Here is an 11,777-nt window from a genome sequence, read left to right on the forward strand (position 1 = left end):
CTGATATGTTGATGGCATAAATAGTTTGACATTTCTGCTTAAGATATTTACTGATCTGTCAGGTTTCCGATATGCGTCCCCCCCAATGACAGACTCGTTCCTACGCCCTTGTGTGCAAAGAAAAACATGTAATGAACATGTTTTGTCTAGCTCATAGACCTATCCTAACCGGTTCCAGGAAGCATAACAGGTTACCTTTGACCTCTGCTTTGTATATCAAACTGCTCTGCGGTTGTTTTTGTAATTATATCCGTTTATTATCCGCGCAAATGCCAACAAGGCTCTGTGCCTCGCCTGAAGGGAAATCCAACCACCAGCCTCTCAATTATTTCCAACCTGCTGCTCCACCTGAGCCACAGCTGCCTCTGGTTGTGTCTGTGTTATTTTTATATATATAAAAAAAATAAAAAATTCTCAGCCTTCTCTCAGGGAAGTCAAGAATGTGACCTGACCTGATCTTGTATAAAAAACATTTCTGTCCTTCCTGAGCGTTTGGGAATTTCTGAGGAATCGGTCGCTTCCTCCATCGCCGACACGCATACATCACTGATACTTTCAAAGAACATTTCATTAGCGTGGATCAAAGCTGCACTCTGAGTGAACCGTGAGGGGACGGGGGGAGCATGAGTGCAGATGTAAACAATGGACATTCAGCTGCTCTGTTCTCAGCCTTTTTTTTTTTTTTTACTCTCCTACTAGATGCCTACGACACTGCCAAGATGTTGTGTGAGAAGTACTACTTAGCCTCTCCCGAGCTCAAGATTGAGGAGTTCAACAGTGAGTGCAATGCACCCTGCGCCTCTTTTAACCTGCCACACAGATGTTGCACTAAAACATGCGCTTGGATGCTCCGAATTTAGCTCCATTGTGATTAAAGTATTCACTCTGTCATTAACTTCCCAAGAACCGGCTTTCTGCGTTCACCAAAGAGACTCTCCTTCTTTTTGTTTTGCAGTGAAGGCTCCGAAGAAGCCCATCCAGGTGGTGTACGTGCCCTCGCATCTGTTCCACATGTTGTTTGAGCTCTTCAAGGTGAGCAGAGCTGTTCTGCTGTTAAACGTAACGAATTGGCTGGATTTTTCTGTAAAGATCCCCCTGCCCTCCTAAGCTCAGTTTATAGACGCTGTGGCTGTTTGCAGAACTCCATGAGAGCGACGGTGGAGCTCCATGAAAACAGTAAGGAGGGATTGCCGCCAGTGAAGGCGAGAGTCACTCTAGGTAAAGAGGATCTGTCGATAAAGGTAAAAGGACCTGGGGGCGAGTTTGTTTTGACATATCTGATGACACGCGAGCTTTTTGTTTCCGTGCTTTTTGTTGTCTTTAACTCTTCCGGCGTCTGCCTCCAGATCAGCGACAAAGGAGGAGGAGTTCCTCTGAGGAAGATAGACCGTCTCTTTAACTACATGTACTCCACTGCCCCGACGCCCAGCCTGGAGCCGGGAGCCGTCCCATTGGTACACCTGCCCGCTCTCGAAACCATTCGGTTTTATGATGATCTAACTTACCATTTAGATGGTAAGTTTGTCTTTGTTCTCTCGTCTCTATTCCAGGCCGGTTTTGGTTACGGTTTGCCGATTTCCCGGCTCTATGCTCGATACTTCCAGGGCGACCTGAAGCTCTACTCCATGGAGGGAGTGGGCACGGATGCCGTCATCTATCTGAAGGTAACCTGGGTCAGCCAGATGTGCAGTAGTACTATTTTTATTAATAGGTTTTAAGAAAACAGTGAGGAGTGTAGAGAAACTTTTATTCAGTTTCCAAAAGAAGAAAACGGGGATAAAAGCATTTCTGGTGTTTTGCGTTCGCAACGTCAATGTCTGTCTGTCAGCTTGTGAAATCAGAAAGCACAGACTCCATTAAAGACCACTTTCAGGGAGGCTTGCTGCTTATTCATGTTGCACTTGTAAGTTTGTACAAGTGCAAAACTTCTTCTGGCCACTAGGGGCACTCTCCAACAGATTTTTTTTTTTTTTTAATGAAGGAAGTTTTGATAAACCTGTTTTCTAGGCAATATATTCATGTAATGAGCTTCATTTCATCTTTAGAGTTTGGAATTTTGTCTCCATTTTGAATATGATTAACTAATTATATATATTTTTTAGACTCAAAGAGTTACTTGTAACACATTTAACTAGTTGATTCAGCTGAAACAATCGCCAATTCTTACATTGTTATTGCATTTTGACAAACCGGTATTTAGCACTGAGATTCAAACATTTGTCAAACTTTATTGGTTTATTACACTGAATGTTGTTGGTGAACAGCTGACTTTGTAGCTGGAGTAGGATTTGATATTTAATATCAGCCATTCAAATAGTTTAAGTTTAAACTTGATATTAATTTTAAAGTAGCTCTTCTGGCACTCTTTTACTGTACTGATGGTTTACCTGGGGCTTCATGCATTTCTTTTAGCTTTTTTTATTATTATTATTATTATTATTATTCCAGCGTTTATTTCTTCCCTTTTAACTTTATTTTGATCTTACAAATCTTACAAATAACATTTGAAGGCCCTGTAATACCAACAGTTCTAAATAAATGCCCCCAAAAAAGTCATTCGGGCATTTTCACTTCAGCTTGTCTCTTTTAAACATCCTTCTAGTTCTTGTCGACGTTTTTCAGTGAACGACTTCTGTTCTTCCTCTCTTAAAGGCTCTGTCCAGCGAGTCCTTTGAACGCCTGCCTGTGTTCAACAAGTCAGCTTGGCGGCACTACAAGACCAGCCCCGAGGCGGACGACTGGAGCAACCCCAGCAAAGAGCCGCGTGACGCCAGCAAGTCCATATACAAAGCCAACAGATAACTCTGCATGGCCTGCCAGCGTAAAACGGCTGCTCTCTGTGCGGAGCATGCACGCTGAAATGTTGCTCTGTGGGTAAAAAGCTTCGTTTAGGATGAAACTTGCTTTCACGTTGCACTGGCGAAAGGTTTGTTGGGGTGTTGTGATCCGGATTTACATTTGCACCCAATTGCAATAACCTCCTTTAGCGTAGCTTTTGTTGTTTTGTGGCTCAGAACAGAGTGAAAAATGACCATCCTCGGTATTGTAGCTGCAACGTATCTAACCCCAATTGTAGATTCTGTCATTTTCATTGTTGAAGTTAAATTCGCCGCAACACTCCCGTCTGTAACCTCTTGTCTCGTGCCGCTTTCTGACCAAGCTGTTCCTCCCTCTGGGCCAGATAAAGCCCGACTCTGCTGATTGAGTCTCTGTCTCGGCTTCGGTAAAGACTTATTCCATTTCTTTCTCTCAAAACACAGTGCAATGTTTCAGTGCAGACGAGGAGACGAGGAGGTTTTTATTTATGGTTTTTCTTTGTGAAACACTTTTGATTAAAAGCGCCAGTAGGCTAGTTTATTATAGTGGCAAGTACTTGTTTTGATTGCACTTTTTAAGATTTTCAGTCAGGGTTAATTGTTAAAAACAGATATTTATAAATTAGAAGCTAGATGCATCTTTTTGAAAAGAGAAAACGGAACAGGCAATGCTTCAAAGACATTACATTTAAAGCTATAGAAATCATAACCTTTTTTTGTTATATTTATGAAAGAAAGCCTTATTTTTGGGAACTTACGACTTTGAACAATTTTAAAGGGAGGCAATATAAATGAAAGTAGTCTAAAAATATTTTTTTGTTTACATTTTACTTACTTAGCTTCATTGTCCAACATTACCCAGCCACAAACCAGTACTTAAAGTAATAACGCTCATCAGACACCACTGCTTGTAACCCCGATTAACAACTACTAAAAGGACCAAACGAGTCATGTACTCATGAGACACGTCGCCATTCCAGCATTTGTGCACCGAGTAGCTTTTCCCAAAACCAGCAACATACCGATGTTCATAGGGACGAATGGACCTGCAGCACCTGAACACCCGACTGCCGTTCTGCTTGTCATCATTTCAAGCTGCTGTGGAGGATAAGCAACAGGCTCACTGCTTTGTGTGCTTTCGGCATCATCCGGTCGGCCTTGTGTCTCACTTGAATTCCTGCTGATCCCTGCAGTCTTCTGAATGAGTTTGAACAAAGTTTGTAGATGTACTTTTGCGTTTTCTTATGCCGAGTTAGTTAAAGTGAACTAGATGTTGCAGTTGTTGATTACTTTTTTTTGTTGTTGATATTTTAGTGGTGATTTGAACATCTAGTTTATGTTGTGTTTTTTTTGTTTTTTTTTAAAGCTGTTATTTAAAAAAAAAAGGACAAAAAATAAGGTCACACGGCAAAGATGAGGGTTTGGAGAGGCTGCAAGAGGAAAATATGTTCAAAGAGAAGACTCTAGATTGTGAAAAATCTCAGAGCGCTAATTGAAATCTATTAGGTTGTCCCGTTTTATTTCACTGAGGAGCTTCTTTGGAGTTTATTAAGTCTGTTATATTTATGCTTTAGAGGGCAGTAACTTCAAACGTCATTCAGAGCTACATGAAAAAAAGAAAAGACTGCAGTTCCACATCGACCAAGTCTTCAACTTGTGTGCTGAGTGGATAATTCAGCTGTTTATTCAAGCGATGTTCTGGTAGACTGTTATACACGGTTAATATCTTTCCTGCAGTAGGTAACTCTCTTGGTGTGTGTATTTAGCATAAATCCTGATTATTATCCAGGCTGAAGCCAACAACTAGTTTGGGAATACATCTGCCATCGTAAAACAATATAAGTTGCATGAAACGTTATCGTTATGTAAATCAGTGTCATTTTATCAACCTTTACACCACTGTGATGTTTCCATTCAGTGTTTATGAATGCAGAAATGAACATTTTCACAGGAAATTTAGGTTGGAGGCGTGCATCACCAGTTCTGTTCCTACGGGAAACGTGCTGAGCGCAGAGCATACAAAGCCCTTACAGTCACAGTGTCTGCTTACTATCAAAGTAAAGCAGTACAAAAATAATAGCAATAATAAAAACATCCACTTTTTCTTACACAGTGAGCCACAGGTTCCCGCAAATAGCTACCATTCATGAATATTTGAAAACGTCTTTGAAAATGCTTTTAACTGCCTGTTTTAATAGTTCAGACATCAAATACTAGTGTGGATTGATTCGAACAGTGGAAACAATCTTAGCACTACTGCAGAAGCTAACGTCAATGGGCTTTCTTATTTTTGTTCCCTGGGGGTAAAAAAACCAATCAACACCAAGAAAAAGGAAAGCCTCTCCAGGATTGGTTGCTTTCCGAACTGTACTCAAAAGTTCCACGGAAAAATCTGCAAATCTTGAACATAACATTGCATATCTAAAAATGCTTTATGTGTTCCCCTCTTAGAGTGTGTTCACACAGGCAGCTCACTGGTTATGCACAACCTCCATTTCCATTGTTTAAAAAAAAATGGACTGTTGTGCAAATCACATAAAATATCGTTTGCATTTTAGAGATTGAAGTTCCTGTGAGACCCCCTTTGGAACCGCCACCTGTCGTACTGCCATCAGGTTCAACCTCTGGGACAAAAACAGTCTGTCTTTATACAAAAAAAAGAAGACACCAAGAGAGAGTCCTACTGAGCTTAAGATTTTACCTCTGTATAACCTCTTTACAGAATATAAGTTCAACAGTTCTGAACTAACCATTCGAAAAGAAGATTGTGGGAAATTTCATCAGTCTGAAGTAGTTTCCTTCTTTCATCTCCTTTAGCATCACCTGAAGTAAAATAAAAGAAGAATGCGGTGTTGGGGAAACCTTCCACATCCTGTAAGATGCTCTGCATTTCACCACTGCCAATGCCTTTGAAACCTGCCAGTCAAACCGAGGGACGCTTAGTCACACACCTGCTGTACAAAAAAATAAAAAAGTGTTATCGAGTAGCAGTAATTGTGCGGGTAAATGTTTGGTCTCCCTTTTTTTTTCTTTTTTTTTTTTTTTTTTAAGACCGGTCCTAAAAATGTACTTTTTGACTTCAGACAAGACACCGCAACACGGAAGATCCTCCATTTTCACGCTCGGTTGTTGTGAACCTCTGCTGTCATCAAAAACATCTACTTGATCTGTTTCAAAGAATATGATACATATATATATATATATATATATATATATATATATAGCAGATAAACCTAACACGTAAGCTGTACATAGTGTGTGGATTGATCACTGTGTTTTTCATCCTCCTGTACAAATCGCTTAAATGATATATTTGTATGCAAGATAGACCAATAATAACGCCACATTCACCTGGAAGTAACAGAGTAGACTCGTCTTGTCAGTCTGCATGAGATCAGCAGTAGAAACTATCAAACCTGACAATAAAGAAAACTCTTGTGTGGTCCGTCCGTCTCGTTTTTTTTTTTTTTTTTGCTGAAAGAAAGACGTGTGTGGCAATATACATTCTGATCTAGATTTTTATTAACTTGTTAAGCCTTTCGAACAACGGTGATTTTAAAAAAAGACATAATTCTAAAGTTTTTACATATAGTGGAGATTAGCATGTGCATACAGGACATATAATGTGTCTACATTGCATTAAGGTTATAATTTAGTTGGGGATGGAAGATCATCTGCACTGAGCTGGTATGGGCAAGCAGACCTGAGATAAACAGATATTAAGCAAGTTTCTAAAGGTAGCCACATGGTGAGCTTTACTTTTTCTTTTTTCTTTTTTACACAATTCAAGTATCATCTGAGTTTTTCTATGGACAACTGACATCTTCATATCCAAAGACTAAAAGAATGCATGGTACAATAAATTATACAGATGTAGACAATCTGGTTGGCACCCCTAGTAAAGATGTTTTAAAAAGCCTCAAAGTAAAATCATTTATTGTAGCAGCCTGATGTCGCAGTTAAAGACTTTGTTTAGATGTTGTTTTTAACAAAACACCCAGAGGCACAATTTGTGGTATTGCCAATAATTTCTTCTAAAATAATAGCAACCAAGGAAGTTTTTTTTTATTTTTTATTTATGCAATACTTTTTGAAAAAGTTTTAAAGATTCTGAGAGTTTTTGTCTCCTTTAGGCATAAATATGGCATGAGACACGAGCCTATTTCTCCTAGCCACTAGGATGAGGACATTTGTCTTGCTATCATCAGGTACAACAAAAGGAACATCGACATTCTCTGCAACAAAGCCTCTTGGCAGGATTGGTGTAAAGGACAAAATACATTGAAAAACATCACGTTCAATGGAGGAGAGTCCAAAATAAAAGGCCAAATCAACACAGAAATGGTTCCCCAGACACAGAATCGACACTTCTTTCATGCCCATTTGAGTACCTGGATGTAAAACCCACAGGAAACCATCGGAGCAGGGGTCCCATAAGAACATCATGGAGGACCCGGGACTTTGTGCAAAGAGGTACTGTGCCAGACATTGTTTTGTTGAAAACAACAGTATTTTTTAACATGGAGTTTCGCTTTCACTGAAGAAATGTACTCAAATTAGAGGATGGATTATTCGGCTTTTTTTTTATTACGAATTTAAGCTTTTGCAAACAGGGTGATTTTATTTTAGGGCTTTTAATTCATCTTTACCAATGGTGTCATCAAATTTGTGAATACAGAATTTTCATTTGAATAATAATTCTCTTAAAAAGTGCTTTTAAAAAGCAAAAGGATCTTATTAGTAAAGCTTAAACTTTTTTGGTGGGTGGAGGGGCATCACATAAATAAAAATGGTTCAAAGTAGCATTAGTGATGTATTTGGGTTGCCCATTGTGTCCTTTCTGCTATTCTAAACTCTAAGTTTGGGGGGATTCTAGAGTGAAACTTATGGAAGGTTGGCATCTTACAAAGTAAGGACAAAAAGCAGGACAAGAAACAACCCAGTGATACTATAAGCAGGCTGGTTGAGTGTCTGTATTAGTTCTGGACAATCCAAAGCAAGTCCCCTTCACTGATATTGCACAGAATTCCTGTCCTTGTAGAAAACGGAGACGTTAAATACATCGAATAAATCCACATCCTGCTCTTCGCCTCTCACCCTTTTTTTTTTTTTTCTGCTTGGCTCTTCAGAGAATGATGGCTTTTTTTATTAGCTCCACAAGTCCGGACCACAGTTCCCCTGATCAATGTCAGCATTGCAAATCTGCAACGTCTTTGAGGAAACCTGATTCTGTTTCCAGCCGCTGTTTGAAGAAAAGTTTTTGTTGTTGTCGTTTTGTTTTGTTTTTTATTTAGTTTTTTTTTTTGGTGAAGTGTTCCCAGGCAGTGTACCATGAAAGTGAAACGTTTCTGTCTGAATCCACATCTACTTCTCGTCTTCGTCGCCTTCGCTCATGCTGCTCATCAAGGCCGATGCGCCTTTGGGGGAGGTGGGGGGCGAGGGCCGGGCGTTGTACCAGCGGGCGGGGGGCGACGGAGGGGACGGGGAGCGCAGCGGGGACAGTTCACGCGGGGGGCTGTTGCAGGGCGATTCTCTGGGAGACAGAGCGTAGGACAGCATCCGACCACTGCGCTCCTGAAACACTTGCTTCTGTTCAACAGCAGAAGAAGCAGAAGAAGAAGAAGAAAATTAAGGTTCGTACGCGTGTAGCCTGTGATTTGCAGTGCAATTTCTAATCCCGGAGCAGACCTGGGAACAAATTCTGATGAGTAAACACAACAGGATGGATGTTATAAAAAAAAAAAATGAAAACACTCCCCCCTGGTTTCTTTTTCCCATCCGATCCTTGCTTGTTAAAATTCCACCTAAATCACTGGTGAACCGCAGTCGGTCTTTAAGGGCTGGTGTCCTGCATGCTTTCATTTCCCCCCCTGGTTTTAACTAGCCTGAACCAAATGAATGGTTCATTAGCCTGCTCCTGCAGAGCTTGATGAAACGCTCGGGAGCTAATTCAGCTGTCATGGAGCAGGAACATGCATCAGCCCTTGAGGACTGGCTTGTGACGCCTATAACAATTTGTTGATGGGAACCGGCTCATTTTGTCCACCAGAAAGGTCACAATTTGAGTGGCAAACGTTGAGGCTAAGACAAAGAGAAGGAGGCAGAACTCTGGCTTGTCAGGAGGATTGCTGTTTGGCAGCACAGATGTAGTTTTAGGTATGTTGGAAATAGAAAACAGTAGCTTGATGCATTCAAAACTGGAAGACAAAAAACTCAAAAAGAAATATATGGGAAAAATTTGATGTTTTTTTTTTTATTCAAAGGGTTACATACACTAAGAATGCCTTTCAGTCTATAACACCATGAGTCTCTTAGACTTAATTAAGTTAAATAGAGGAAAATGTGTGTAGATGTTTCACAGGAAAATCACAAACACACTGCTTGCTTCATGGAAAACTAAACATGACTCAGTGAAAGCAACAGGGAAAGAACTGTTGACACTTGCAAGTCTGATTCATCCAGAAAATGCAAAGTATCATCCATTAAAAAAAGAAAAAAAAAAAGAATTACATGCAAGTTTAAACACCACAGGAATGACCATCAATCGTACTGCTCAGCAAAGAGTGCGAGGTGTAAGTATGAACCTCAGAGCTGAAACAAAAGACCTTATGAACCAGGCAGAAAGTTGATCAAATGCATCTTCCAAACAGACTATGATCCTAAGTATACTACCAAATAAAGCACAAAGTGGCCTAAGGAAAACAAAATCAATGTTTTGTCAATGTGTGGTAACAACTGTGATTTTTACACATCTTCATCTGTCAATAAATATTAAGTCAAATAGCGGCGTCTAATTTCTGTCATTTTCTCTAAATTCAATGTAAAACAATAAAAGGTTTTAAGCTTATTGACAGAAGGCTTGAATTATGATGAACCATTAATGTGGTGGACATATTTGTAGCATTATAATTGAGTACCGTGCTTGACTTACCCATGTCCCATCAGGTCCAAAAAGTTCTAAGAAGTTGCCAATGAATTCTCTAGACTTTTCTTCCCATTTCTGGATGAGATCGTGACTCTTCTCCTCCACCCGGTAGACAAAATGTTTACTCTTTTCTTCGACATTTCGAACCTTTTCCTTCATGCGATCTACCTGGTTCTGTAGCCGATACTTCTTCTCCTAAGGGGATAAAAAAAATAATCAGGAAACACGATAAGTAAAAGTTCTAGTCAGGTGACCAAGAACTTGCTTTGTCTGCTGCAAATTCAGATTTGGCCACTGTTCTGACACGGTGCAATGTCTTACGTTGATGTAGCTGACGTTGAGCTCTTTAGCCGTGTAGCCCCGCTGCAGGTTGCGTCGGGCGTAGACGTCGTAGTCTCTGACAATTCTAGTAATTATGTCGGAGGTGGAGATCCCCTCCGTCCGTTGCGTGGGCACGAACATCCCTGGTTGACAGCAAAAGATGCCAGCAGAAGGTTATTTCGGCCCGATCCTCCTTTAGTGGTGAAATGTGCGACACAATTTTCTGATTTCCCCGCAGATCACCGCCCGAACCTGCTTCTTTGATGTGTTTGTAAACGTCCTCACTTCCTGCTGAGGAGTACGGGATATCGTCGTGAGCCACAAAATCGATCTGAGAAACAACCAAAGGACATGTACTGTTTGGCAGAAAACACAGGAAACATGAGAAGAGCTCAAGCAAACATGCAGTAGGGCCTTTAAGTTCTGCACTACTTACAGAACCTTGGAAAAGTATTCCTTCTCGTTGAGATTTTCACAACTCAATTTTATTGAGTTTTTATGAGATGCAATACATCAACACAGAGTAATGCTAAGGAAAAACTATGTATTCTACCCCCTTTACTCTAAAACCCCTCGATAACATCCAGTCCAACAAAATTCATTCAGAAATCACATCATAAATATTTTTTCCCCCCCTATGATTGGATTTGCTTCCTTTTGTTCTTCACTCTGTTCTTGCTCCGTACTGATCAGCCCCGTCGCTATTCATCATATTACTGAACTATTTTACTGGCACTAGCAAACGATGATCTTGCTGTTTCAGTGATAAGAAAGCAAACTAAGAGCATACTGTGTGTTAAAACACAAAGATGATCAAAAACTGCTGTATACTGGAGTAAACCAGGCAGATGTAGATTAACGAAGCCCAATGTTTCGTCACATCACGTCAACGTAAACTGCATTTGTGATGAGTCAACTTTTGTCATGTCACGTTTTTTTTTCTCTCTCTCTCCCTTTCTCTTAGTGGCATTTTAGGAAGATAGCACTTGAGTGTTTCTCATAAACGCACCTTGTGTTTCTCGAGGAACTCCGGCGTGAGAGTCCACGGTGCGTCTCTCAGGACTTCGTCCACGTAGCGGCAATGCCTCAGGGCTTCGTAGCGCTCGTGTTCCGTCATGACTGTGAAACCCTTGTACTTGTGGGTCAGTTCGTCGCTGCACACTGTTCCAGGAGCAATGAAGAGAAAACACACGGACGCATGCAGAAACATCAAACGGTTATGAAGAGTTTGGGAGAGTTGTTGGTAGCCTCTCTTACCTCCTACTATGAGATAGGTGTTTGGAAACAGGTTCTTGGCCTGCATGAGCGCACGAGCGTGCCCCGAGTGGAACAGGTCAAAGATGCCATCTGCGTAGACTCTGACCGGCCGGTCCACTGAAAAAAAACAAACAAACAAAAAACAATACCGCTACGAATTAGCGCAATAAGCTAATTGCTGTAACATTCAGAAAAACTTAGAAGAGGAAACAATTGGAGTTGTAACCACAGTTATATCAGTACACAGCAAATTCGGAAGTGTCAGATTTCCAGTGCAAGTGTTGTATGTTAAAAATACAGTGTTAATTCAACAACATGAGTGTTAGTGAGTGTTAGTTTCCCTAACACTCACTAGTGTGTTAGTTTCCCTAACACTCACTAAAGAGTTCCAAAGAGTTAAACAAAAGGCAATCCAGTCCAGTGTTGATTTCTAAATTAACTCCAACAGTCTAACTCAA

At 40.5% G+C, this 11,777-nt stretch overlaps 2 protein-coding genes across 6 annotated transcripts in view; one reads left to right on the top strand and one right to left on the bottom strand.

Moving 5' to 3' along the window:
* The window catches only part of pdk3a (pyruvate dehydrogenase kinase, isozyme 3a), a 14,946-nt gene extending 8,688 nt beyond the window's left edge, over positions 1 to 6,258 (top strand). For 2 of the 3 annotated variants that reach the window (XM_007547846.2, XM_007547845.2), the window contains 6 exons: positions 700 to 777; positions 956 to 1,032; positions 1,140 to 1,241; positions 1,347 to 1,454; positions 1,551 to 1,664; positions 2,653 to 5,781. In XM_007547846.2, coding sequence (XP_007547908.1) covers positions 700 to 777; positions 956 to 1,032; positions 1,140 to 1,241; positions 1,347 to 1,454; positions 1,551 to 1,664; positions 2,653 to 2,802 — 629 coding nt within the window. In that variant the 3' untranslated portion in view covers positions 2,803 to 5,781. Of the gene's footprint in view, positions 1 to 699; positions 778 to 955; positions 1,033 to 1,139; positions 1,242 to 1,346; positions 1,455 to 1,550; positions 1,665 to 2,652 lie in introns of all 3 variants that reach the window. The other variant, XM_016669348.1, reaches the window with a different exon arrangement.
* A 654-nt stretch (positions 6,259 to 6,912) lies between these two features.
* The window catches only part of pcyt1ba (phosphate cytidylyltransferase 1B, choline a), a 10,624-nt gene continuing 5,759 nt past the window's right edge, over positions 6,913 to 11,777 (bottom strand). For 2 of the 3 annotated variants that reach the window (XM_016669349.1, XM_007547847.2), the window contains exons 3-8: positions 11,320 to 11,436; positions 11,072 to 11,223; positions 10,315 to 10,393; positions 10,063 to 10,205; positions 9,748 to 9,936; positions 6,913 to 8,405 (exon numbers count right to left, since the gene is read on the bottom strand). In XM_016669349.1, the coding sequence (XP_016524835.1) occupies positions 8,181 to 8,405; positions 9,748 to 9,936; positions 10,063 to 10,205; positions 10,315 to 10,393; positions 11,072 to 11,223; positions 11,320 to 11,436 (905 nt within the window). In that variant the 3' untranslated portion in view covers positions 6,913 to 8,180. Of the gene's footprint in view, positions 8,406 to 8,682; positions 9,014 to 9,747; positions 9,937 to 10,062; positions 10,206 to 10,314; positions 10,394 to 11,071; positions 11,224 to 11,319; positions 11,437 to 11,777 lie in introns of those variants that run through there. The other variant, XM_016669350.1, reaches the window with a different exon arrangement.

The sequence above is a fragment of the Poecilia formosa genome, unplaced genomic scaffold (assembly GCF_000485575.1).
Source record: "Poecilia formosa unplaced genomic scaffold, Poecilia_formosa-5.1.2 Scaffold22, whole genome shotgun sequence".
Lineage (NCBI taxonomy): Eukaryota > Metazoa > Chordata > Actinopteri > Cyprinodontiformes > Poeciliidae > Poecilia > Poecilia formosa.